The 27,389-nt window shown below is 41.1% G+C and overlaps 2 protein-coding genes and 1 long non-coding RNA gene across 5 annotated transcripts; 1 reads left to right on the top strand and 2 right to left on the bottom strand.

Annotated features, from left to right (window-relative positions):
- Nucleotides 1–451: 451 nt before the first annotated feature.
- On the bottom strand, nucleotides 452–8,080 carry sox10 (SRY-box transcription factor 10). Of its 2 annotated transcripts, none has more exons than XM_011603545.2 (5): nucleotides 7,968–8,080; nucleotides 7,077–7,227; nucleotides 4,274–5,108; nucleotides 3,112–3,380; nucleotides 452–2,987 (listed from the first exon to the last, which is right to left on the bottom strand). In XM_011603545.2, the coding sequence occupies exons 3-5, from the start codon at nucleotides 4,717–4,719 to the stop codon at nucleotides 2,203–2,205; spliced, it is 1,500 nt and encodes a 499-aa protein (XP_011601847.1). In that variant the 5' UTR covers nucleotides 4,720–5,108; nucleotides 7,077–7,227; nucleotides 7,968–8,080; the 3' UTR covers nucleotides 452–2,202. The 2 variants fall into 2 exon arrangements, with proteins under 2 accessions (XP_011601847.1, XP_011601848.1); XM_011603546.2 differs by having other exon boundaries at nucleotides 3,220–3,380.
- On the top strand, nucleotides 8,038–20,313 carry LOC115249930 (uncharacterized). Its single transcript, XR_003888548.1, has 3 exons — nucleotides 8,038–8,167; nucleotides 19,937–20,073; nucleotides 20,150–20,313. It is a non-coding gene; the product is annotated as an uncharacterized lncRNA (long non-coding RNA).
- kcnj4 (potassium inwardly rectifying channel subfamily J member 4) lies at nucleotides 19,433–26,018 on the bottom strand. 2 transcript variants are annotated; one of them, XM_029836591.1, is made up of 4 exons: nucleotides 25,922–26,018; nucleotides 25,406–25,669; nucleotides 22,403–22,528; nucleotides 19,433–21,316 (listed from the first exon to the last, which is right to left on the bottom strand). In XM_029836591.1, exons 3-4 carry the CDS (start codon nucleotides 22,435–22,437, stop codon nucleotides 19,690–19,692), a joined length of 1,662 nt encoding a protein of 553 aa, XP_029692451.1. In that variant the 5' UTR covers nucleotides 22,438–22,528; nucleotides 25,406–25,669; nucleotides 25,922–26,018; the 3' UTR covers nucleotides 19,433–19,689. The 2 variants fall into 2 exon arrangements, with proteins under 2 accessions (XP_029692451.1, XP_029692452.1); XM_029836592.1 differs by lacking the exons at nucleotides 25,406–25,669; nucleotides 25,922–26,018 and having other exon boundaries at nucleotides 22,403–22,964.
- Nucleotides 26,019–27,389: the final 1,371 nt, after the last annotated feature.

Below are 27,389 nucleotides of genomic sequence, written 5' to 3'. Positions count from 1 at the left end.
ATCTGAACCTGAAACAGTAGTGTAATTATGATCTCCCATACATGTGCCTGGATTTGGTAATTGAATCAAATGCTTTATGGCTGCATGTGAACCTGTTGGCAAACTTATTCCCACACTGTGCGCACATGCACATCGCCCTCGCTCGCTCACGTTCAGCACAGCTCTACAGTATGACTGCAGCCAGCAGCTATATATACTGAACTATCCGACAGATGAAATCTCCTTGACACTATTATTGTTATCACAATTTGTCACTGCATCTGGATTTTTTGAAAGCAAGGCTGGAGGGTTTCTTTTTCATTTAAACTGAATTTAGGACACTTAAGAAAGGCATGATTTGAACTGAGAGATAATGATCGTTAGTTCGAATCACATGGTCAGGCTCCTGCCCTCAGCTGTGCAGAGAACAGCATCACAAGAACTGAGCATTTAAATGACTAAACACCACAACACGAGTCAAATGTTTTATTCACCATGGCAAACATCCAGTGAACGCAAACATAAAGCAAATAAAAATCAGTGTAAATTATACTGCAATTACAGAGATTTCACAAATGGCAACCAGGATGTAAAATGATAACTGCAGAGTAAATGGTTAATTTAAAATATTTAAAAAGCTTCAGTGGAGCAAAAACTAATGAAAAAAGCAGCGCTATGCTTTAGATCCGTTTCAAGCTGTATTGTATGTTTGCTTAGAACTTGGATGAATATCGAGCAAGTGATTGCTTTAATCGGCAGCCAGCAAGGAGGATTACATGCATAAAATAGTTTAAAAGGATAAGGCCAACAAATACACATGAATCTTAAAGAGCAGAGAGAAAGACAAGCAGTAGGAATTTTTTTTTTTTAAATAAAATGCAGGTTTTTTCCTGTAGGCTTCATATGTGAGTAGCTGCAATTGTTAAGGCACATTTAGTATTAGAACATTAGGAGTCTTCCTCAGCCTCAGGCTGCTGTTTCTCAGCTTTGACGCTCCCACTTTTTGTTAAATACAGTTCTACAAATGCATTTAGACGACAAACACAGTGTTGGAGACTTTCAATCTGTAGTAGCATTTTTGCAATATTCCAATAACACGATATATTCAAACCTGGGCAAAAAAAACCAAAAATGTCATTTCATTCATAAAAGCTCTTTGTGAATAATGTCCAACAAAGATCACCTTGCACCAGTGCCTTTTGGGAAACAAAAGAATAGGATTTGGCACACTATGTTTAAGGGCCTTTGATAGTTTAATGTTGGAAAGCAATTACAGAAAACTACAGTGACAAAATATTAGGTAGTCTGTTATGTTGGGAGAGACGTCTTAATAACGTGCTTTTTTGTAAGTTCAGCTCTCAAAACTTTGGTGGTCTCACAAATCCATATGCACAAATACACAGTGATGCATTCTTTTAATTTCAAGTATATTATATAAACCATCCTCACAATAATCATCAAAAGGGCCTAAATGTGGTTGGATGGCTCTCGTCTTCCAGCACAAAACTTAATAACTGGTGCCCTGGACACCGATAGAATAATAGGAGTATTTGCATCTGTTTCCAAAATACAATAATAAAACGAATAACATTCTATAAACAGTAAATCCTGCCTGAGAAGTAAATGGGTCTTTGCCAGTTTGACACTGTATTCTTGCGACACAGTTAAATAATAATAATAATAATCATAAATATGGCTCCTTCCTTCTCAGCCACCCTCCTCATAATACAGATGGAGGACTTGCAAGTGATCGACATGTGTCGTGGTCCTTGTTATTTAGGGCTTGTGTTTTGTTCGAGGCAGCTGTGTACTCCCCCCAGCTACTGAAAGGAAGGCGATCCTTTTCTACATTTAAACACTTCTGCTGGTGCTTCTGTAATGATTCTAAAGTGGAGTTCTGCCGTGACGATGGATGGGGGTTTCCTCTGCGCAGCCAAAGTATCTGCATTCTCTTGTTTTGCACCCCAAATGACCAACCACGTGTCAAAAACACCCTGCTCTGTGCTCACCTCTGAGCTGCAACAGCCTCTCTGACTCAGGGTGAAAGCAGAAGAGGGACTCTCCCATCCTGCCTCCCCAGTCAAACTCCCCTGTGCCGGCCCCCTCCCCCTGGCCCAGACCATGTTCCCCACCGCGACCACCAACGCTGCTCTTGTTGCTGCTGCTCCAGGGGTCTGGCGTGGGGGCTGAGCCTGCACCAGTGCTCTCTGGTCTCGTTATCTGTCATGGACGCGACAGTGTTGTGTAGACAGGCTGTTCCCAGTGCGTAGGGCTGTGAGACTGGGGGACGTTGGCAGGGTCAGTTATGGCAGTGTACAAGGGCCTCTGGGAGGGGCCCATATAAGAGAAGGCAGAGTACAGCCCCGATGCCTGGCTGGAATGAGCGTAGTATGAACCCGAGGCCTGGTGGTCGGCGTAATCGGCGAACTGGGCCCTGGATGCGAACGAGGGAAAGGCAGAGCTGTAATGGGGAAGACTGAGGGGAGTGTAGGTGACATGGGCACCAGCTGAAGCCGATTCAGCAAAGTGGCCTCCTGTTCCCCCAGCCTCACTCTTGATCTGGGCCTTGGAGGCATCTGAACCGAGAGGGGTGCCATGGTGTTGGTGCTGTTGTTGCTTGGAGAGCCATGCCGCTGAGTGTCCGCTGGCTGCTGCCAGAGCTGAGGAGATGCCATAAGTGTAAGAGGCTGGATTACCTGCCACGGCAGCCGCTGCCCCAGCAGTCTGCCCCACCCCCGGGTGCCCGTTCGGAGGGAGGTATTGGTCAAACTCATTGACATCGAATGGTTCCATGTTGACCATCACCTCATGGCTCATCTCACCAATGTCGACATTGCCAAAATCTATATGAGGTTTCCCAGACCCGGGAGCAACTGAGCTTCCCTCTCCTTCCACTGTACTACGGGAGCCCCCATTCGTAGAACCCTCGCGTTTCCCATCCCCCACCTTACCGGATTGAGGTTCGGTCTTGGGAGTGGTTGGAGGTGTTGGAGGACTGTGACTCTGACCTGTAGAGATACAGAAAGTATAGCTGAAGTAAGTGTTCTGATGCATTTGATCTATTTCGTGAAATGGAAATTGTGGAAATCTAAAATAATATGTTGGGGTAGTGGGAGGGAGCCTGCAGCCCACCTGCAGCATGAGGGTGGTGCCCATCTGCCAGAGGTGACCCAGCTCCCCCACTATGGACCACATCCAGGTGGAAGCCCTTGTAGTGGGATTGGCTATGGCTGATCTCACCCTCCGAATGGCCGTCCGCCTCACTTCCTGAACCGGAACCAGGCTTTCCGTTCTTGCGTCTTCGTGGCTGGTATTTGTAGTCAGGATAATCCTTTTTATGCTGTTTCCTCAACCTCTCTGCCTCTTCAATGAAGGGCCGCTTGTCACTCTCATTAAGAAGCCTTGGATTGAAAACAAAGGTGATGGCAGAATTTTTAATGTGAGAATAAGATGTCTGTGTAGATTCTCAATCATCCAGGTCATCGTATCCAAGGTAGTTTTCTCTGTCAACTGGACAGAGAAAGAGAAGAAACACAGTTGACAGAGAAAACCACCTTGAATGTGAGAATAAGAATGACAAGTGTAAAGATATTCCAAATTAGCACATTTGCTTGGATGTTCTCAAGATAAAGTGAAAGTGAAGATGAAGTATGTAGGTATTGTAAGAATATTTTAGGCACTGAAGATTTTAGACTCCTGGTTGATAAAGAAGGAAGCGTGATCAGAAGCATTTGTGCAGCGATGGTATGAAAAACTCTTAACCTCAGCTGGTCATTTCTCCGTTGCTCTGGGCTTATTGAATTATGTCTGAGCCCAACGTCAGGTCTTCATTTAATTAGCATTCAGAACTGCACTGATTGGTTTAACCTTTCTGAAATTCTAGTAAACAAGCTGAGCTCTGTGAAGAGCAATATGGAAACAGGATCTCCTTTGGCTGAAATATTAGAACTCCCAGATTTGTATTATAAACAGATATTTTACTTGGGGGGGGGGGGGAGACTGCCATTCTGTTTGCCTATGTGGTCAGGAATTAAGGTAGGAAATGAGCCTGGATTCAGCAACATGTGACTATGACACAGGAGACCGACTGGAAGGGCTTCAGGCAACCTTGTCTCCTAATCTCCTCATGACACGAATGCTCATTTACAGCTCCGGCTAAAAAATGCCTCTTCGTTAGAGAATGCTGCATTTCAGTAACAATGTTATAATAGTGCTCTTCTGTTTCCACGTTAAGCCCAATCTATGCGACAATTTTCGTTGTGCCTCTACTGAACTCAACACCTGGCCCTCTTACCTCCAGAGCTTCCCCAGCGTCTTGCTCAGCTCTGCGTTATGCAGGTGTGGATGTTGATCGGCCAGTTTCCTGCGCGCCGCCTGCGCCCACACCATGAAGGCGTTCATGGGCCTCTTTACATGCGGCTTGTTCTTGCTTCCGGAGTTCACTCGCACTGGCATTGGCACGATGGTCCAGTCGTAGCAGTTGAGTACCTGACTCACCGCATCCCGGATTTCGACAGGGAAACGCTCGTCCTCGTCGTCGGACTTGGCGGACGAGCAGCTGGCGGTGGTGTTGTCCATCCCGGCCAGATGAGGCTGCTGTGATCCGAGCAGGGGAGAGTCTCCGCCTCCGGTTGCGCCGGAGGAGTGACCCGGAGAAAGTGAGCGACTGTCATCAGACATCCCAGGACTGAGGTCAGCCTCCGAAAAGCTCTGCTCCTCTCTGGACATCTTACTATACATACAGGCCTCCAGGTGTACAGAGGTGTACTAGTTGCTAACCCTTTATATCTACCCTGGCGGCCGCTTTTTCCTCTATATTTCTACAGTGACGCACGGAGAGTCTGCTTGATCGTTTTCTGATCTGTCCCTCTGGCCTCTCCCAAGTTATAATATAAACTGCCAGTCTGTCTCTACTCTCAATCTCCGTTCCAAAACTCTATGAGGGTTCCACATTAAAGTTCTTTCCATCCGCGTTGTTGGTATCATAGGCGGCTCAGTGCGCACCTTGGACCCCAGTTTACCTGCTAGTAAAAAACTACCTGCGCCAAACCCGCCCAGTCTCACTACCCTCCCAGTTTCCACTTCACGCCCCTCCGTGTATCTCACGATTGAAATCCAGCAACGAAGACCTGAAACAGTAGAGTGATGAGATGCGTCATGGGCCAGAACAAACACAAGGTCTTTTATACGTTAAGTACAAGTGGTTCAACATAGTATTTTATATGTATTAAAAAATCTTGAGAGGAAGAATTGCTCCACCCTAACAGTAGCCAGCCCAAATTAATATTTTTTCTGCAATTTTTGGGGTGTTTTTCTAAAAATATGATTATCCAAATGTAAAGGGCAATTAAAAAGAAATTCCTGTGGTCATTGTAAAACCTGCGTGCGCAAATGTCCTACTATTAAACTTTATTAGGGGTTATTACCTTAATCTAGAATCTAGGACCTATGTCTGACCGTCGTCCACCTCTCAAACTAGCTACTGTTTGGGTTTGAACTGTTATTCCACGCTCCTTAGACAGAAATTGTCAAAATGATGTGACGCCACAGCAGCACAGAGCTGGGATTTATAAGGCACGGCTCTCGGATAAACGTGTCACGGCACTGGAAACAAATCCTGTTTGCGCGCCTGCCAGCGAGCATGTATGAATTAGGCATTTGTAGAGCTGTGCCACTTAACTACAGCAGACTGTGTCACTGCTCGTGTCCTGCTCGGTTTATAAATCCTTATTTAATTAGCATAATATGACCCGACAGACTTTTACGCCGTGATTTAATTTCCTATCACGGCTATTTGGAACAATAAAGTTGATCTCGCCCTCGTCCTTACATTATGGGACGACGTGAACAGACTAAATGTTCACAGAGTAATAATGGGATGTGCCGCAGCTGCCTTCACCTGTGTGCAGCTCGTCACACACTTCGGAGTCATTTTAAAAATTACATTCGGCTCTTCGGGATGATTCTAAGCGTTGAATTACGGATTATGAGCTTTTTAATTAACGCCGGAGTGGTCGCAGTGGATATCAGTCCTATCCATTTCCACAAGAGAGGCAGAAAAGCCCCACCATCTGTTTGAAGCACACTGATAATGTTATGCGCCAGCCACCTGTTCTATCAAACCAAAGACGACTTCTCCGGTAGTGCGTAAACACCGTGCGCAAAGCACCGAATGCGCCATTGCGCAAGCGTGGCCTTTGTTTGCGCGACCTTGTTGTTTTCAGTGGAACTAATAAAATAAGCGAGTCGGCAGTTTTCCAGAGTCATTTGACTCTGTGATGATAAATATCTTAAATCGTGGTCTGTATCGGATATAATTGAAGTTATTTATTACCCGAATAGCGATTCAAATAACCGTTTAATGGGCCAAACAGAGGAGCTACTATCTATTATATGCCCACCAGCCTGCAGCAACAAGTGTCAACAAGTGGCTTTATAAGACATAAAAAACATAAAACTGTTCAATAAAATCTCCAGTTAATACTAGTTTGAATTTACTATGCTTCGATATGAATGGGTATCAACGACCCGACTTTTCTCCTCTAAACTGAGTAAGGAACCAGGGAGCTGCCCTCAATTTGTTTGCTTGGAATTAAATCTATGGCGGCATTTAGGTCCCCCGTCTCCAGTTATACGTTACATACTGTATAAACCCGAACAAAATACTTATAATAAATCCAGTAAGTATTATCCAACAAGACAGCAATCGAATAACCCAGTTAGAGGAACATTTTCTCGGTATCGTATCTCTCAGAAATCAAAGTTGTGAATTTTAAACATGCAGTTTAAATTACACAAAATGAAATCATTCCAATTAAACCGTTAAGAGCAGAAACAATTGCAGGTGTTTCTCAAAAAGCGAGGCAATGCTTATTTACCAAAACTCCACGTTACACAAAGACAAATGTAAAATGTTTAAAGTTAAAGGGCTGAAAATATATTTTTACGCTTGGGCTCAGGTGGTTGATATCTAGGTTCCATTACTCAAGCTTCAGAATCGCCAAATCACGTGGGACCTGCTGATAAAGATCATGAACAACCGGCACAAAAGATGTTCATTCGATTGGAAAGCACTAAAAAATAACTAATGGTCTTACTTCAACAGTGAGAAACGCTGGTCACCGGTTTAGTCCGTGAGTTCGCCCGTGTTTTCAGTGTGACGCTCGTTCCCCAGCCCCCTCACTCGGTGTGACTATGAATGCCTGCTCTGTGTCGGGCACCAGAACTTAAAGAGCTCCTTGTATGAGGCTGTCAGGGGAAAAAAAGAGTACGGGGGGACAAGTCTTAAAGGAGCAGCAAAACTGCACATGTCGGCTTGGACATCGCTGATTGGCTGATTCCTTCTTCTATCGTTTTCTCGCTATAGAGTTCATAATAATCATTTTTTTAAAAACACAGTCAGAGGATTCAATTACAATTAATTTACTTTTTGCATGAATGGAGTGTTAAGAGATGCCCCCCGCAATTTCCAAACCAGGCCTTGAAATTATTCCATTTCTAACCAAAACTAACTAAACGATGAATTTTGGCAAACAAATCAAGAATCTGTTTCAAAACGACCCAGGTCAAAAGCCAAAGGATCTAGACTGAAATGAGGATCACGTTTGGGCCCCAAATCTTTTTTATTACCACAGACGCGTGAAATTAATCGTGAATGAAGCGCTGCTCATTGAAAATTTAAAAAAAATGGGATTTTGGTTGAAGTTCATCTTACAGTAATACTTTTATTTATTCCCTCTGCCTATATGATTGTTATGACACCTTGTGTCGACGGATGAACGTTAAAAACAAAACTACTTACAGAAAAAGCTGAGCTGTGAAACAACAAAGCGCCGTTCTTCCCAACAAAGACCCCTTGTATCCCCCCTCCGCGACGCGTTACAGCGCAATTCCAAAATAATCACTTTTCCCACCATCCCTTCATGCTGAATATGATAAGGGAATCCTGTTCATTACCAGGACTTTGTGTCTTTTTCTTACTTACTTACTTCTGATTTCTTTCTTTTTCTTTCTTTAAGAAATGATCCCAGGTGAAACCATGTGATCAGGTCGAGAGCCCCGCACTCTCGGGGCTCCTCCAGAGGAACCGCTCACGCACCGCCAGGCTGCGGGGAACTGTAAATTGGGGAAGCTTGAGAGAGACACGCCCGGGATTTCTGGAGGATTCGCGGCCCGACCTCGGTTTGACGTGAGTGTAGGTGCATGCGTGCGTGCGCGGGTGCGGATATATAATGAAGCGGAATTAATGGGGAAAATAGACCTAAATCATTAGCTGCAGACATTTATTGAGATTGATGTCACGTTGGCTCTTCCTATTATTTGTATGCTGCCAGAATTTGGCTTTAGCTTCATATTTCGGTCAAAATCTTTTGTATATTTTTTTAAACCATATTGTAAAATGTTAATTCTTGACAAACACTAGAGTGGATAAATCTTTTGCTTTTTAAAATGATAGTTTTTCACAACTTTTCCATAAGGGTAGATATTCATTTAGTAAATTCCATAAAAACTATAAGATAACAACATTTAAGATGAGAAAATGATGCTTTGGATTTTCTCTTTTTTTTCTGACGTTTTTATTAAATCAATTTTTCCATTATTTATTTTCCCAATAGGCCTACTCACACTATAAATTGTAGTTTTGCTTGTCTAGAGGATATTTTTTGCATTTTTCGAATCATTTAAATTATTTATGTGACTTTTCTAAAAATGGGAAATCTCATGGCTTGTTGGTTTTCATGAGAAAAAGATCCATTCAGCTAAAACACGAAGCCCACATTTGTAGTTGAATATGCATTAATTATGAAATACTGTTATTATAGAAAACAAAATAAAAATATTGGTTACTTGATTGAACTGTCCTTACTCTTTCCAGTACATTCCCATATTGGGAAAAAAAGAGATAGTAATGATAAACAAACACACAAATAGTTCATAAGATACAAACTGTGGGAGAGAAGATAAATCAGAAGACCATTTCAGGAAATTATTAAAAGGTTCTTTTTTGAGGTGCAGCCCATCCCATTTGCTTTTTTTCTTTTCAAAATTTAATAAGGCCAGAAGTGGAAGCAGTTTTCAGTTAGTATTCATTTTATTTTTAATGACTTCAGTGGCAGATCCCCCCCTTCCCCCAGTTTACAGCTCTTGTGAATTCCCCCAGGCAGAGATCAATAAAAGCTTAACCTCCATATAGTCCACATGGTCCCACCATTGTTAGGCCCGGGGCTGTCATCACTCTGTTTCCCAGGACTCTCAAAGTCCACTTAATGACATTAGTCTAATATTATAATAATTAGAATTCATTATCTTTACATTCTTCAAACCTCGCTCTTTTACCCTGCATGCACCTGTGCATGCAAGGCAGGGCAGGTGCACCGGTCAACCGTGCAGAAAGATCCGATGAGCTGCCTTTATTAGTTATTAGTTAATTAAAAATGAAATTTAGTAAAGTTCCTTTTTCTTTCATGTTTTTACATCTCTCAGCGGAAATGGGATGTGTGTGTGTGTGTGTGTGTGTGTGCGTGTGCGTGTGCGTGTGTGTGTGTGTGTGTGTGTGTGACAGAGAAAGAGAGCGAGAACGAGAGCGAGTCAGTGAGGTGAGTGGGTCTAATGGTGCTGCTGTGTGGAAGTTGTGTTCTTGTTCAACATTAGATACTTTTGATTGCCCTTTAACTTCCCTTGGCCTTATTTTGGCCTCTTCCAGCTTAGACTGTGGATTGGACTATGGATGCTGAATAGACTCTTGGGATGAGACATGTGGGACTGGATCTGCGTTGGCTGTTTTACAGGAACCCTCTCGGTGTAGATGGCTTTAGCAGTCTAGATCCCTGAGCTGTTTATCCCGGCCTGGGTGCCTCTCAGCCTGTTTCCTTGTGGAGTGAAGTGAGACCATCCTCTACAGGGCCCAGCGGTGCTGAGGATTTTCTAATTCATCTGGGGTTCATATTGGGACAGAATATGCTGTATCTCACTCCTTAGGGCATGTCGTGACGAGCTTGGTGGGGGAGACAGCTTCATGGTGATGGTGGTGGTGGTGGTGTGCCTCAGGCTTTGTGATCTGTACTGTTCTCAGTCCTTTTAAATAGACCTCAAACCACTGAAATAGACACAAACATGGTGATCAGCATTGATACATCATAATATGCCCTTCATGTACAGCTAAAAAGGCAGGAATTGTCAAGTCGATCAAAAGTCAACAAGCCATCTACAGTGAATTATGTGTTGGAGGAATAGGTGTTCTAAGTCCACAGCACTCGACTGACAGCTGCTCTCACAAAATAATCCTTTTAAAATATGGGAGGACTTCACTGCGGGACTTTGTGCAAACAATTGTGCATTTTAGAAAGTCTGATGAATTGGATAAGTAGGGATAACCTTCATGATCCTCAAGATAATCTGAACCTATCTGTCCATTTTGGTCCATTTAACCCTTTTCCAAACCAAGAAAAGGCTAAATGAGGCCTGAAGACTTTGTGCCAGAAAGCCAACAAATTCAGTTAAACAGCGCTGATTCTGGAGCCAAAAACTGAGGATCAAAAGCCGATTGAAGTTCAACTGAAAGAGCGACTTTGAACAAAATCATACTTTTGCTCTGTGTTCTTGATTAAAAGTTGGTTGTAATTTCAAAGAAGCCATTAAAGATTTGTTACCAAACCAAATTTCATGATTTTGTGTTTACCCTGCATATCACAGAAATATGATATTTGTGGGAATTCTTGGAACTCAGGAGAGCCTTGATACACACAATCTTTACAAATCTTTTTAAACATTTAAGCACTACTGTACTGGTCGACTGCAGGCACACATACGTGTGTATTTGTGTGTGTGTATCTGTGGGTCTGTATCTTCATGAATAGCTTATTGTCTGGCCTCCAGTGACCAGCCAAAGGAAAGAATCCAGTTACTCCAATTGTGTGAGGGGTCAAGGGGATGTGGGGAAGACGGGGGACATCTAAAGGAAATTGATACATGGGGGTTGAGGTGGAGAGTGTGGGGAAAGGTAATGTTGTTGGAGATGATGGGAGGAGCTGGGCAAAAGGTCCCAGGTGGGCCTGAGAATTTAGTTGCTAGTATCAGACTTGGTGCAGACTCAACTCACTCAGCATTGGTGAAACTATAACACATATTTAACCTAAAAGCTTTTTCCAGGTTATTAAAAGACGACTTGTTTGGATGGATTGTCGATGCATTTGAATGGCTGTGGAGATCCCCCTACCGCTCCTCTGGCACCACCACATGCTTTTCGTATCTTGTATATCTTTATTATCTGATCGTGTAGCTCACTTGACAAAAGTTGTTGCCTGGTGAACTAATCACACCAACTTTGAGAATCCCCCATTTTCCCTCTGCTCCGGAGGATTTATTTGTTTCGATGCTGATGATTTCTGAAATAAAAATGTGGACATCAAACCCTGATTTTCCACAGAGCTAAAGGAAGAGGAGTGGATTATGTGCTGAGAACAATCGCGCTATTGATGGAAAGATGCCCATAGTATTTTACTATCCGAACACAACAAGTCATGTGGCAGATAACTGCACCAGTTCAGACCCAAAATCAAGACTGGGCCCCCAAGGGACCAGTGAACAGATACTGGCCAACAATACAACAGACCATCGAAGTCAAAACACAAACTGCAGTTCTATAGGATGCTGCTAATATTTTAACACATATAGCCACACAATAATATCAGCCTTAAGGGCCACTATATAATCATTAATTTCCTTTTACTATTAGAGGAAGCTCTCCCAAAAGAACCTCAGTTTGAGTTTACTGGTAAGACTCTGAGAGCACTTCTGCGCATCCAAATGAAGGTAAAAAAAACATGTCATACTTCAAACTTCAGCCATCTCTTTAGCACATTTATACCACATGTTTCAGACAACTATTCCACAGAAACCTTCGCATGGTGTGGTCATACTACAGGGATTAGCAGCAGCAGTAGTTATAAGAAGATCTGGATGGGATCTGGATTTTTTCACTAAATTATAAATGTGTATATTACTGAGAGACACATTATGGAGTAACAAAGCAGAGTCATTTATTCAGCCCAACCAATGAATTTACACTGTGAAGATGGAAAATAAATGAAAGAAGACACTGACTGGAGACAGTGACAGCTGAGGCGAGGTTACAATGCAACAGAGGAAGCAGAAATACGGGTTGAAGCATCTTGATTAGCGAGATGTGCCAAAAAGACAATAATCTGGTCCGTCGCCAAGCAACACAGAATCTGTGAAGGTGCCTGAGTGGACCAGAGTTCTGACTGAAACCCATTCAAACATCTCTTGAGAGACCTGAAAATGTTTGTCCACTGACAGTCACCAACCCATTTGATGGACCCTGAGAGAGGGATGCCAGATACCCCCAAATCGAATTCTTTTATTATAGCATGAGGTTGTCATATAATAAAATGAGAAAAGTGAAAAGATCTTCTTTCCTCCACCTTTTAAAACCTTTCCACTGCACTTTATACGATTAGTTTTGGCAAGCAAATACACAACTGACAAGCTTTTGCAACAAACAAGGCTGGTTCCTGCAACATCAAGTGGGTTTTTGATGGTTTGTTTGGTTTTAAGGACCTGAAAAGACTTGGTAACTTTAGTTTAGGTGTTGTTGTGATGGTTGGGGTTAAAATAAGACGACAAGTCATGTCGTGTCAAAGTTCTTACAAAGATAAAAGTACCAACAGGTGTGAGTGAACTAGAGAGACCCAAACGTCATCTGCCTCGTGATATTTCCATCACTATATTCATTGGTACATTGTAAAGACATTCTATGATTTAAAATCAATTCCAAAACAAGCCATGCCTGCAGGGATACGTGCTTTAAAATGATAATTGGGCGGAATGAGAGGCGAGGGACATGGAGATTGAGTCATTTGCAGGAAAATGCAGAAAATTATGTTCAAGAATTCAGCCGAGAACAAGGCTGTCTTTTGTTCACTTGTTTCTACCGCCCGTCTGGCTTGTTGCTCTTCGGGATATCATCACGCTGCAAAGATGTGCCTCGCTGAAAAGGTTACATTTGAACGATTTTCATTTTCCACTTTTTGCTGCTGTGAACGCAGCTCTAAAGCCTTTTCTGTGGGGTTTTACCCATAACTCTGTCAAGAAAGAAATAGAAATAAGAAAGAAAGAAATAATAAGATAAATAAGATACATCAACATGAAGGTCAATCTTATAAGAACGAAAATGCATGTCCATATAAACAAATAAAAGTACAATAAATAAATAACTGGTTGTGCTTAAGATAAAAAAACAGTTTAAAAAACAATGGTCTTTCAGGGTGAAATTTATGGACCTAAAACTCAATAAAGTCCACTGACATTTTGACTGACATTTTGACTAAATAAATAAAAGTGGCCTCTTGAACATCTCTCTCTTCATATATATTAAAATGTGATTCAGGGTGACATAAAATTGCATAAAATGTACCCTTAGCGTGCAAAATATAAGAAATAACAGCCAACGGATGACACTCCAACAGATTATGATTTCTATTTTAGGGTAATTTTTTTAGTGACTACAAACTCTAATGTGACCTTTGACAAAGTATCATGGTAGTTCTTCATGTTAAATAGATCATCCAACAGCCTTTTAGCAGACAAAACATGATTAAGTGCCCTCCATCCAGATCTATTCCCGTCCATCCATAAACGTCAGTGGTTCGTTCTGGCACTCTAGAGTCACACAGTTTCATATGAATACTTTAATTCTGAAAAGAATTAAAGGTAGTCAAAGTTGTTTATTACATGTAACATTTAATTTAGTCATATTAACATATTAGTTCAAGGTTTTAGGCCCTTCTGGGCCTGACACTCCTGCCTCAGGCCGTCCGTTTCAGATCGCTTGTGATGTTGCATTTTTATGACTTTGGTTGAGGGATATTGATGAGAAGAAGAGAAAAACAGACAAGGAGAACATGAGGAGAGGAAACATCTCTGAGGGGAAGATATGGAAAAGGACAAGGATAAAAAAAAAAAGTCACTTTCCAATCATGAGTTTTTCTCAGAACATTGAATTAAGCAGCGTGAATGGGCGGGGACCTGCAGGGTCTGGGGGCCACTGGCTGCAGAGACGCCCGAATGAAAGAGTGTGTTGTTTGATGCTGGGAGAGGGAGATGAAAGGGGAGAGGGAGATGGTGAGTTTGTTGGGCATCGGTCCCCTCTCCCATCGCCTCCACACCCTGCGGCCCTCCATTGCTCTGCCCATGTGAGCAAGAGTTCAAACGCAGGGCCTGCAGCTGCATGTGCGCCCGCACACACGTGCACAGATACACACCCACACACACATATGCACCACCTTATTTCAGAAAGTGTAAAAAACGGCTTTTTCTGTTTTTTATGTAAAATGTATTCTGAATTAAAGTGCAGAAAGATTTCATCATCAAAAAAAAAAACCTGCAAAACACACCTGTTGCTTGAAGCACCTGTTTTAAAGAGCAAATTACAAACCTATGTAGGAATTACAGTTTGGCTTTGTGTCCTACCTTTGTGGGAAAGTCGGGAGATTCTAGACCTTTAGGATTAAGGGACATTGGTGATTTCAGCCGACCCCTTTGATCTTTGAGACCACATTGGTTTTGTTACATTTGCAAGCATCTGCGTACAGACTGGTGGGAGATCTGAAAGGGAAACCAGCAATCAGGCGCGGCCTAGTGCTTTTCCACTTTTTTCAGCTTAATAGTCACATGAATAAAAGCAGAGAGGGGCGCCACTGCTTCAATGTGCGCATCACAACAAAAACAAATTTCATCAGTACGCTTTGATATTTCGGGCGTTTCTCCAAACAACCCAACGTGTCTCTGAAAACAGTATGCCAATATCTGATTGACAGTGGAAATAAGATTAAACAATTAATAACACTCTTACTGTAAGTTATTGGTTGTAATAGAATAAATGGGTTGGTCTGAATTAAAATCACACGTTTAATGATATTCAAAACCATCTTAAAAATCTTCTCTGACATAAATGGGGTTAATTTCTCCAAAATGTCTCTAGGTCCGAAACGGTACATGGCTAATCCATAGGCAAAGAGATCTACAGTGAGGTTCAAATCAGGCAAATATGAGGATATGCCCCAAAATCAATGGTATCAAACCAAAAATAATCCGGAGCAGCAGCACATGATTAATAATCTAATAGATCCATAACCACAGATAAAGAAATAAAGACCAAATCAAAACCCCTTCAAGAAACGAGGTCATGGCATTACCACAAAGATCAGCAGGCTATGAACGCCTTGGGGAAGGAACTGGAAGAAATGAGAGCGGAAGAGGGTTTGAAAAAGGAGAGCAAATCCCAGGAGAAAATGGAAGAATGTAGAGGAGATGACGGACACACGCATCCCAAAATTAGCATGCAAACATGCATTTAATGTCCCACACAAAGGTTCAGTGTTGAGCCTTGGTCACTCACTTCAGAGACAAAGAACAATTGGCGTCAGTAGGAGCCCCCCCTTAAAAAATCAGCCTAATAACAAGTGTGGCCCAGTATGACTTCTCCTATTCAGCCATTCCCGCTGATAATACCATTCTCTCACGGGCTTAATGAAAAGCTGGTGGCCCTCGAGGCTCACGGTTACTGAACAACTCGCCGCTTCCTCCTCTTGTCAATTTTTTTCAACTCCTCCTCCGCTGGAAGGAATAACTCCTGAGGTTCAGAGGTCTGACGGATGGGGCCGTGGTTACTGCAGACTTCTTGTACGTGGGAATAGCATCCAACTGACAGAAGCCAGAGAGGAGGAAGCCCCTCATTAGTATAACACAGGAGGATTTTATTCCATTATGGGGACGTGGAAAGAGTAAAAAAGGGCAGACATTGTGGAGCAATCGCCCGTTGGCATGTCACAAATAAAATGTTCCACTTCTGCATGATTCCTTGGGGGGATTTAAGGCAAGTGCTATTTCCAATTTGCCATTTTTTCTTTCTGATTTGTTTGTCCCTCAGATTTCTGCACCAGGGGATTATTTCTTTTAAACTTCAGCCAGTTCTTTTAGCAGTGTATGATTTTTCATGTCTGTTCTGTTTGTGGAAATCTCCACATGTTTTGGATTCACACCCCTCCAACTGTGGCAAAAAAATAACCCCACTTGTTTCAGAAAATCATCAGAAAACCAAAAACAGAGCGTTTTTTCACAGTTTATGAGAGCACCATGTTTGAGCACCAGGTTTCTCTTTTTGGTGGTATGTGGTAGCACATTCTGTCATCTTTAGTCCCATATTTACAATCACTACGTGGAATTTCTGTATAAATGTGTTGAGTCATGCTCAAGATTCTTCTGCTTCCATTAGGATAAAATAAAATATAATTTGTCTGAAATGTTGAGTTTATCCCTTTTTTCTGTAGCTAAAATGTGCTCGTGTTGGAGTCAGATAGACATACACAACTGAAGTTATTTTTTGTTTTTGTTTTTTGCTTTGGGGTTTTTGGTTTTGTGATCGTTATCAATTAGGTCAACTAGTTTAAAACAGGAAAGTAAAAAAAAAACTGCAGTAATGATCATGTGATAATATGTTTGACATCACTTTTTCTACCTGTAATGGAACCTTTTATAACCCCTTAAACATTCTTCTGTACTAACATTCCTGATCATGTCTTTAAATGAATGATTGTGACTTTTATTCTCTTTCTTGCAGTTGAGTTTATATTCCTATAATTCTGAGGCTAGGGGTGGATGGAAGATCATCTTTGGTCAGTCATGTCTAATGAGGCCATCATAAAATCAACACCATGGGCCATCTCACCTAGTGCAATGAATCTCGGTCAAACTTTCTACTTTCTTCTTCATAATACCAGGCTAAAACTGTATTAAATAACAAATAAACATACAAATTAACAAAACGAATAAAAATATGTTTCTGTGTGTATTCCCTACCAACAACTATCTATCTCTGCCTCTCAGAACAACTCCCCTGCCTCTTCCAGAGTTGACCACTAGAGGGAGCGCGCCGGTATAGAAGCCGCCGCAGCTGCAGATACCTTGGAACTCCCAGAAAAAGAGAGGATGCCTTGGATTTGTGTCCAATTTTACCAGGTTTCAGACTTTAGAAACAGTTTTAATAATAAGAACATTTATTTGCTACATCAAAAGTTGCAGCAAAACACCAAAAGCACTGCATTTTAAATCTCCAAGCAGAAAATCATCAGATGTATACAAAGCAGAAAGCCAAGTGCTGGAAAGAATGACATTTAAATTAATGTCCGTAATACACTGCCAGGCAAAAGTTTAAGACTATTTGAAAACCATATTTAGGTTTAGCTTTACTAATAATATAATGGAATAGTAATGGAATAATATGAATAGTCATTGAAAATGCAGAAATTCTATTGTAATTAAGCATCATCTAAGACCGCTTGTGATTAGTTTTGAATTAGCTTTGCATGTCATGACAGTTTGGATTTATAATTGCCAGTGACATTTATCTTTTTCCACTACGAATGCTTCAGTCCTCTGATTCGGCACGCATGCATGCAATGACATATCTTTTGCTGATGGTCTGAGTGGACAACATCAAAAACATGTCATATTCATGCAACCGCTCATTGATTTTGAGCCGAGAAAATGGATTTCTTTATTGGCAAAGATATGGGGATTACATTTAGATGGAAAGGGGAGAAATCAGTCAGTTGTGGATTAGATTTGCAGAGAGGAATTAAGTGAGACGGCTAACTTTTTAGACATCTATTATCTGCTAAAGTCTCCTCCTCCTGTCCATAATGCTGATAGTGATGATGCTACCATCCTATACATGCTGTGGACCACTCAAAATAATTTCACTACATATTTCTCTTCTCTGTTGTGTAGGTCTGAATAGCTGTAAAACACATCCAAACAGGTCATGAAGTTGAAATATTTTTAGGAGAATTTTAAAACAAAAGCATAAAATAAAATATTAAATAAGAAATACTTTATGAAATTCATATAATTGCATAATACTGTATATTAGATTGAAAAGAATTATCAAACAAATTATCATATGGTTTTATAAAGTTTTATTCTTTTGCCAGGCAGTGTATATGCTTAATTTCTTCCCCCTCTCTCTCCGTCATACAGTTATATTAAAGAACAGGGTGCTGAAGCAATTATACACAGCAAATAGAATGAAAGTTCAAACAAAATGAAACTTGTGGTGCAATAATTACCAGTGGAAGGTGACTGGTAATAATCATTCTAGTTATATATATATATATATATATATATATATATATATATATATATATATATTACTGTATACTGTATATATGTATGTTTACGATTCCATTACAAAAATAATCAGAATATCTCTGGGACTCCCAGTGTTCTCTACCCAGCAGTCACTGTTACTGGTCAAGTCGTTTCACTATATACAGCCGTAACCAGTGGCTTATTGCACAGCCCCCACACCTTTATCTCCTATAGCAGCTTCTCAACACATCACAGGACACTTAAAGTGAATCCCAATATCCAAATTGTGACTCAGAGGTGTCTGACTGTCTGCACCTTTGGCAAACACGACCTTCAAAAATCATTTAAAGCCACTTCGAAGCGTTGTTTCGGAAAAAATAAAAGAAGGGGTTTTGAACCACAGAATCAACAAAGGTCTATAGGTTGACTATTTGTAATACTAGAATAAGATTTTTTTTAAAAAATAGGAAGATTTTAGTATATTCGGTTTTAAATCAAAGCAATGAAAAAGCATTATCCACAACACACTGGTGATAAATATCAGCAAAAGCTTTGTGCCAGTTTAAATGATAGATATTCATTAAATATTAAGGGTTACTATGACACAGGATCAGCAAACATTTTCCCACAGATGCACAAGTGTGTTTGATATTTCGCCCTCTGTTAGCATGGAAGGGCAGACATGCACAAGGTGGGGAAAGTAGGTGGCTTCACCCCTGTTTAACAGCTGACTTTAAATGCTGCCCAGAGAACGCTAAAAAAAAAGAAATATTAGCATTTCTTTACACTATAAATTCTTTAACATAGCAGTGGTAACAAGAACTCTAAAGGGTTCAATGATCCTCAGAAAAATCTTTTGTAACAATCAATAGAGGTATTCCGGCATTCATCCCGAGCCCTCTTTACATTTTCTCATGGTTTCCTCAAGAACCCATCGAAAGAGATTCCCCTGAAATACTGGAAGACTTCCCTTTAAGGAGTCTGCACTGCAGTCTAGTCCTGTGTTTCCATACAGTGGTACATCCTCTTCCACGCTTCTCCCAGAGTGAAGAGGTTTCCCTGTTGAACAAATCCCTAAAGATGCACACACGTGTTCATGTTGACAGAATACATTTACACCGTTCAACCGCTTTAACAGCACAAGTCAATGACAGCATCTTTTCAAATTATTGTCTTTTGATGATTCTTTTTTTTTTTTTAAAAAAACAGAACAAACAAGGGATTCAAATGTTTGTTCTTAATGACAGTCTGAAGGAAAGATCCAAGTAATACCAGAAAACCAGCAGTTCTGGGTGGGAAGTCCTTCAAGGAGAACATGATTTGTGCAAGAATTCTGCTAATCTCTGATTAGAAACTGAAAAGTAGTACAAAGATCAGTCAATAAGTTGCCACGTGCACTTTGTCCTTGGCAGACTCAGACTGATTTACAGTTCTGTCTCACCTTGGAGATCTTTTGACTCACAAACAAATGCAAACACAAAGCGATATCAGCAAGGCAATGATGAGTTTAGAACCTCTAACTGAGCGCTGTGCTGGTGCTCATCAGTGTTCCTGCTCAGTTTTATAGGTCAGTGGATCTAGAGGGATGGCTGTGTGTAGCATGTCAAGCTCCATCTGATTATTGTCCATGTCTAGGACGTACATGACATTGTGGCTGCCAGGTGTCACATCTGCATTGTCCTGAAACACATTCTGGAAATCCGTAGAGATCGAAGTGGTCTTGTCCTTTGTTTTCTCCTTCCCTACAGTCAGGGAGGAGTCAAAGATGTCATCTTCTTCCTCTCCACAGCTCAGCGCTACCTCGTTCTCATAGCAGAAGGTGCTCAGTGTCTTGGGAATCAAGTCCTCCGTGGTTCTGCACAGAAATGCGGGAGAGGCGGCAGAGGAGGCCCTGCTGCCAGCTTCATCAAGCTCCTTGGCGCTGAGGTGAGGTGTTGTGGGCACCTCGTAGGTCTTATGGAAGCGTGCGTAGTCTACCTTGTAACTGTTACGGTCCTCATAGATCACCGACTCAAACCTGTGACCCCAGAGAACCTCTCTGGCCAGGTAGGAGCTGCGGAACTGGGTGGTCATGGCTGTGGCCTCCACCATCCCTTCTAAGATCACAACAATCTCAAAGTTGTCTGTCTCCAGATCAGCTCGGCTTATAGCATACAAGGGACTGTCTTGGTCTATCTCATGGACAATCACCAGTGGGGACACCAGGAACAGTCTGTCTGTGCCTTCATCGTAACCCACATTGAGGTCCATTTGTTCTAACGGAATGAACTCGCCCTCAGCTGTGACGTAAGAGCGTATGAGTTGGGCGCGAACGTGAGCCTCCACGATGTGGCTCCTCCGCAGGTTTCCCACTCTCCACATGAGGCACAGCTTGCCATCACGGAGGGCAATGACGGCGTTTTTGGAGAACATAAGGGTGTGGTTCCTCTTCTTTGGCCGTGCCATCTTAGCCATGATGGTGCCAATCATGAAGGAGTCAATGATGCAGCCCACGATAGACTGGACAACCACTGTTATCACAGCAACGGGGCACTCTTCAGTAACACAGCGCCACCCATAACCGATGGTGGTCTGGGTTTCCATGGAGAACAACAGTGCCCCAACAAAGCCCTGGACGTGAAGTATACAGGGCATCCTTTGTGTCTGCCCTCCAGGTGTGCGTGTAGAAGAGGGTCCATGAAGTCCTCCCACTGGCAACAGACCACCCCTCCCCACAGAGGGCTCGTCAAAGTCCCCATGGGTCAAGGAGACGCAGTAAAATATGATGCCGAAGAAAAGCCATGAAACCAAAAAGCTGGTGCAGAATATCAGCAGCAGGTATCTCCAGTGGATGTCGACGCAGGTGGTGAAGATATCGGCTAGGTAGCGTTGGCTCTTCTCCTCCATGTTTGTAAAAACAACATTACATTGACCATTTTTCTTCACAAACCGGCTCCGTGCTTGGTTGGAGCCCCTTGTCAGAATCTTGCCATTGTAGTTGGTCATTCCTTCCTGTCGCTGGGGGCTGGGCACAGCGGCCGAGGCCCTCAAGCTCCTCCTCTGGTCTTCTGTCTCGGTTTGCGACGCAGAGTGCGGTTGGCCGGTAGGGGAGCTGTGGCCGTTCTGGAGCTTTAAGCTAGTGATCTTCTGCTGTTCGTCCTCTGGTATAATGTCTGACACAATGCTGTACCTGTCCAGTCAAAGGAGGATACAAAAGGTCAAATGTAAGGCAGTTTAGAGTGACACAGTTATAATCAAATGACAATAATGGTTCCTTCCACATATTTGAGGTCAAAGTTGTTTTTCTCAGTATTACTAGCATCACTTATTTAAATTATTAATATGAGTCTTTATCTAACTTTATTGGAACAACTAATCATAAAGCTCCCGTCTTATAGTTTGGAATGCAACAATGTAGATCAGTAGCACAAATTTGACACAGCTTACAGAATGAGTAATCAATTTGATCCTAATGCACTTTCCACTGAGAGGAGCTAAAAGCTGACGCACGAGGAACACAAGGGAGGTGAGCGGGATCGAGTTCAACAAAGCAAAACAGGAAATTGTCAGTTAAGACACAAAGACAGTCAAGGGCATTCAAATGTATACTATGGAACATGCCAAACTTGATATGTCTACTTATGAGCCAGTCTTTCCCCTTTCCATGACCGATTATCAGCCTGGAAGGTGAGCTCTGTTTAAGAATGTGAGAGGGATTGCTGTCATCAGAGCTTAATGGATTATATGAGACACAGACAATCCATTTTAAAATGTCCTAACACATATCTTGCTGATAACATAGCATTTCATTTCACACAGTAATAATTGTTAATCTATATATTGATCACTCATTAATAAGATGATTGGGTTTATTATTACTGAGAATATTTTAAGTATGTTTCTGAAGAAGTGAATTTAAAAAAAAAGAACAAAACAAGGACATAAATTTGTGATGTTAACTTCTCTTGTATAGTGAATTATGTCCACAGGTACAACATTTAGTGTTGTCATAGTCCTTCTATAGCAATGGGGACCCTTGATGAGGACAGTGGAAGATCTACCTGCTCTAAATAACCCTGAGCCGAGTCTGACTCACCTTGACTAGCTCATCAAAATAACAAACCCTTTGAGCTCACTGTGCTAAGTCTCCTGGATAGACCTTAGAAAGAGATCCAGTTCATAAGGTCAGATTTTCATCGTGACACTGTGTAAAGCAAGTTTATGGTGTAAAATGAAAATGGCAGAATAACAGAAAGGGAGTTGGGTCACACCCCACCTGTTGGAGCGGCTTCCCATGGCACCAGTGATCATTGAAACAGGGCCTGAAGGACGGCATGGACTCTGTCCTGTTCCAGGTCACCAGATCTCCACCATGGAGTTGACAGACCACTGAACACGACTCCTGCAGGAAAGTGTGACAGAATTTTGTGTGTGAGTGTGATCATGCCCACACATGCCCATCAGCATCAATCCTGCAATAACATGAAGTCATGGCCTTGTTTTTGTTTTTGTCAATAACCAGGCAGGAGACTACAATTCATGTCCATGACAGATTATCAAGTGCATCATGGTAAACGATATCATCATACCGCGTCACTACACATAAAATAATAACAAGTAGTTGTTTGAACATAACAATTCTGCAATCTGATGCTGATGCAGAGCATTTTTGTAGAGTCACGAAAGGAATGTGACAGTAAACTTCAGCAAGTAAAATAATTGCTTAATGCTACTTGTAGAATGGGCACTGACCCTAAAGTACCAGTTCAGGTCTTTGGTTATAACACATAGTTTTAGACAGGGAAACTGTGGAAACAGGAAACGGAACAAAAACAAAATAAAAAAACGTCTCGAAGCCTGACTTCCATATTATGCAGTTCCCAACTATACCGCTAGAGGTTAATGAGAGAAATTATGAAAGCTCCAAAGATCCATGGTTTACAAGATGGAGGGAAATCCTGTTATAAAATAATTTTGCTGTCTTTTTGAAAGATAGCACCTGTGTGACAGCTCTACAGGAAGAAATTTGTCTTTGTGTGAGTGTTTTTAGTGCACCTCTTTGAAGCACAATTTAACATTAAAGTGTTTATGTAATTATATGAACACACAGTTTTAACAAGGGTAAAATCATGAATGCGTCCTATGATTGAGACCACAACACTCAGCAGCTAATGTCACCCAGCTTCTTGCAGGTTTCCCCTACAGGTTTAATAACAGGTTTAAGTAAAATAGATAAATAATTAATTGAATTTATTTACCGGTATTTGATCTGATTTATTTGAATATTCATTTGATTTATTTGATCTGATAAAGTTGTTGAACATTCATATGTACTGTAAAATATAACAGAACTTTCATTGTTGCTGCATTAGTGACCACCCTTCTAAAAGTCACTAATTACACGTACACAACTCAAACTCTACTCAAATTCAACTAAAAGAAAGGCAAAAAAAAAGAAAATCCAGACTGACCTCTCTGTAATATGCACTATATGAAGTTATGGTCTGCTCTGAGATCTGCATGGTTAAACATTTCTTTCAGGTTTGCTACCACGCACTGGGCCCTTGCACAGGCAAATCAATGTGTATGGAATGAATGTCAGTTTATATATTTCTGTTTTGTCTGGTTTATTTCTTATGTCTGTGACCTTCAACCACCAGCTGTGAGATTCTTCCACTTCCAGTCTCTTTCTATAGTCAAACAACACTGCCACCTCTTTATAATAGATCAAGTGTTCTCCAAAACAAACTTTTACACTTGTAATTATGTGTCTTTCAAAGAATGACAGACACAAAAATGGCCAAATTGATAAATTCAAATGAATCCAGAGTAGATTGGACAAAATAGATGGGACCAAAAGACCCTATTAGGTGTGAGTGACCTGGGAGTCACCACATATTGGATAGAAAAGGATGCTGAAAGTTTCAGAAATGCCAGTTTCCATAGGAACACCTCTGCTGTGACATTTGAGGTGATTGGTGAAGGGGGCGCTGCAGACGTGGGGTAGTGTGCAGTGTTAAGTGAAATTATAACATGATTCATAGCTGGAAGGAGAGAAGAAAGGGGAAAGGTTTTAAGGGCAGCAAGCTAGCATTTACTTTTGATTTTAAATGGATTCTAAAGAAGATGTGAGAGGTGGAACAACTCGGAAATGTAAGACTTGATTTCAGAAAGCTTTAAATTTCACCTATATCTCAATATCTCATGCATCTATAATGTAATGTAATGTAATATAATATAATATAATATAATATGATGGGGGATTTGGACGAGATTTGACACACCTGTAATAAATACACTTGACCTTACACCTATAATAAATATTGTAAGACTTCTTTTCTTTTCTTTTGGCTCTCAACACATCTTAATCTCAAAAATCACAGATTAATGGTCATAATCTTTTACCCTGAAATAAGAAAAAAAAAAATTCTGAGAGTTAATCCCAAAAGCAGAAGGGAGACATTGAGAAGCGGATCAGTTTGGGTTGTCGGGGATTAAGAAGGAGAAGGGTTCAAGCTCCTGTAATAATCAGTGCTGAGACCCAATGTAAAATCTGTCTTCCTGTCAAAGGCAAACAATATAACATGTATTTTTTTCCTTCCACAACCAAGAATATGTAAATCTTAAAACCAAAAACACATCTTAATCTGCCCGAGAGGGGAAAAAGTTGCTTAAATCCTGACATCCCACACAGGCAGAATCCACTTTGTGGACCCCTCTTGTAAGTGTAGACTTTCAAGGGGGGGTCACTGTGCATCACGAACCAGCCCACAAACAGGCCGCCAGTCAATGCAGAACAGCACTCCCATGCTGCTACGCATCCAATGCCTCCAACCTCTATTTTGGCTGCAATTCAAAAGAGTTAATATAGTCTATATTGCCATTTATTATTGTTGTTGTTATATTATTATTAGTAGTAGTAGCAGTAGTAGTAGTAGTAGTAGCAGTAGTAGTTTATGAGGTTATATTCGAGATATTATAACTGACATTTGCACAAATGTCGATTCACACTATACAGCATCTACAGTGAGGAGTTCACTACAACAGATTGTAGTAAAAGCCTTCTCATATGGACAATAACATCATCTCCTGCTGTGCTGTGATCTGATGCATGTGATTGTCCAAGAGAACCTCAGTTCATGATGGACAATATAACTGATCAGACCACGCCTGAGTTTGAGTTTGTCAGACAGTGTTTAATTTGCTGCTTAAAGCTTTAGCATAAATTGTGATGCTCAAGAATAACTGGGAATCAAATGAAGGAAAATGATATACTCACCCTAGAATTTTCAACTTTTGGTCTCAAACTCTTGGTGTGCATCCACTTCACCCACAAAGATCCAGCTGCTTATTGTCCTGGGCAAACATCCCAGATCCTGAGAATCACACGTGATCCCTGCCTCATTCTTTTTTCTTTTATTTTCTGCTTCATCTTCCTTCCGCTGCACTGCGGTTTGTCTCCTTTAATCCTGTAATGTCCTCCTCTGCCTCCGTCACTGAATATAATCACCTGTGCGCACTCATACAACCCAGGGTGAAAATGCTGGGTCAGTTTGAACAGGGAGGGAGGGAGAGTGAGAGGGAGGGAGGGAAAAGTAAAAGAAAACTGTGAGAGTCAATGCAACAAGAAAATGAAAAGGTACGTGCAAACAGAGGGAGCTGCCACTCTTCTGCAGCCATATCATGTGTAGGTGATGCAAGATACCTGCTGTTCCACATACAGTAGGCAAAAGCACTGAGTCATCCCATCCTGACTGACTCAGGAAGAATACACAAAAATATGTTTGCATTTTACCTGCTGGACAAGATCAAGATGTGGCCTCCTTTCTTCACTTAAACTTCCCTCTTCGTGCTTGCAAACACAGTGTGTGTGTGTGTGTGTGTGTGTGTGTGTGTGTGTGTGTGTGTGTGTGTGTGTGCGTGTGTGTGTGTGTGTGTGTGTGTGTAGGTCCTGGTCCATCCAGTTTTCAGCAATGTCAGAGAAATCTTACTGCACCAGTAACAACTGTGAATGCATAATAAGCTTTTATTCCTTCAACAGATGACATTAAATATTCAACTAAAAAGAAAAAAGATTTTGGACATTTAACACATATTATATTTACCATGACCTAATTTAACTGAGTACATGTGTCAATACTTTTTAAAACTGTAATTTAACTTCAAGTTTTTGTTTCCTTGAAATACTTCCTGTACTTCTAATATCAAGGAGAAAAGCATAAATCTCATATGATTGAAATTATAAATGATATCATTTGCACTCTTTTTTTGAGATCAGCTTTTGCTTCAGAATACCTTCCAGTTATCCAATTATTTAGTAAAAACCAAACCAAAACTACACAGAATATGGCTCTTTACTAAAAATGCATTTAAAATTAAATAAATGAATGAATAAATAACAAAACAGTACAAAAAAAATAATAAACCACACACATTCAATAAATTAAACACTAAATAAACTATTTATTAATAAATATAACATACTAAAAACACATTCTTCATTAAATCCAGTCTTTAATTTGTTTTTTTTAGACATCACAAGAGCCAGCATTATGTTGAAGTAAAGCTGTTTCTATAGAAACGCTCCCCTCTTGCATTCTCTCACAGTTCTGATATACCCCCCCCCCCCCCCCATTCTCCCTCTCTCTACCTTTTGCTCTCCATCCATCTTTCTTACTTTAAATGTGTGGAAGCGAAGAAGGGATGTTTTTTTTCTAAACTCCTCCTGTGGGAACATGGGAGGAGCAGGAGCGGATGGAGCCGCCACACTGCGTGTGGTGCCAAGTGTGCTCTGAAAGACTTCAGAAAGGAATCTGTTCACACTGACATGATAAATACAGTTTTACTGAGTTATTATATATTTACACCTTATATAAAACACCTGACATGAGCCAAAGAAAGACTTAAAATGGGACTTTTTTTAAAGAATAAAGGTAATCATATATCCTTATGAAGGCTTGTTTTTCTTTTTCGAAAGAATACAAACAATAGGAATCGTGACACTGAATGAGAATTTAAATTTGAAGGATAAAAACACATGTGCAGATTCATTCAAGGAGTATATGACCAGTCTATGTCTTGTCAGTGATGACAGCTGGAGGTGACCCCCTCATGGTGTGTGTGAACAGGTAGACAGACAAACAGACTGATGAGATGGCCCATCAGTAGAGGAGACGATGACCGGACAGACACAGGGAGGACAGGACTGGACAGTGTGTTATAAATAGGTTCTAATCAGGACTGGGTGGCGGATTAGTTTCTTT

Source organism: Takifugu rubripes, chromosome 5 (genome assembly GCF_901000725.2).
Source record: "Takifugu rubripes chromosome 5, fTakRub1.2, whole genome shotgun sequence".
NCBI lineage: Eukaryota > Metazoa > Chordata > Actinopteri > Tetraodontiformes > Tetraodontidae > Takifugu > Takifugu rubripes.
This window is presented reverse-complemented; position numbering and strand designations above follow the sequence as displayed.

Excerpts from the sequence above, each read along its gene's own strand:
- sox10 (XM_011603545.2), bottom strand. The coding sequence starts at position 4,719 with ATGTATAGTAAGATGTCCAGAGAGGAGCAGAGCTTTTCGGAGGCTGAC. Across the intron at positions 3,381-4,273 it reads ACGCTGGGGAAGCTCTGGAG|GCTTCTTAATGAGAGTGACA; the intron begins GTAAGAGGGCCA and ends TTTCAATCCAAG. Across the intron at positions 2,988-3,111 it reads GCACCACCCTCATGCTGCAG|GTCAGAGTCACAGTCCTCCA; the intron begins GTGGGCTGCAGG and ends GTATCTCTACAG.
- kcnj4 (XM_029836591.1), bottom strand. The coding sequence starts at position 22,437 with ATGATCACTGGTGCCATGGGAAGCCGCTCCAACAG. Across the intron at positions 21,317-22,402 it reads ATGGGAAGCCGCTCCAACAG|GTACAGCATTGTGTCAGACA; the intron begins GTGGGGTGTGAC and ends TTGACTGGACAG.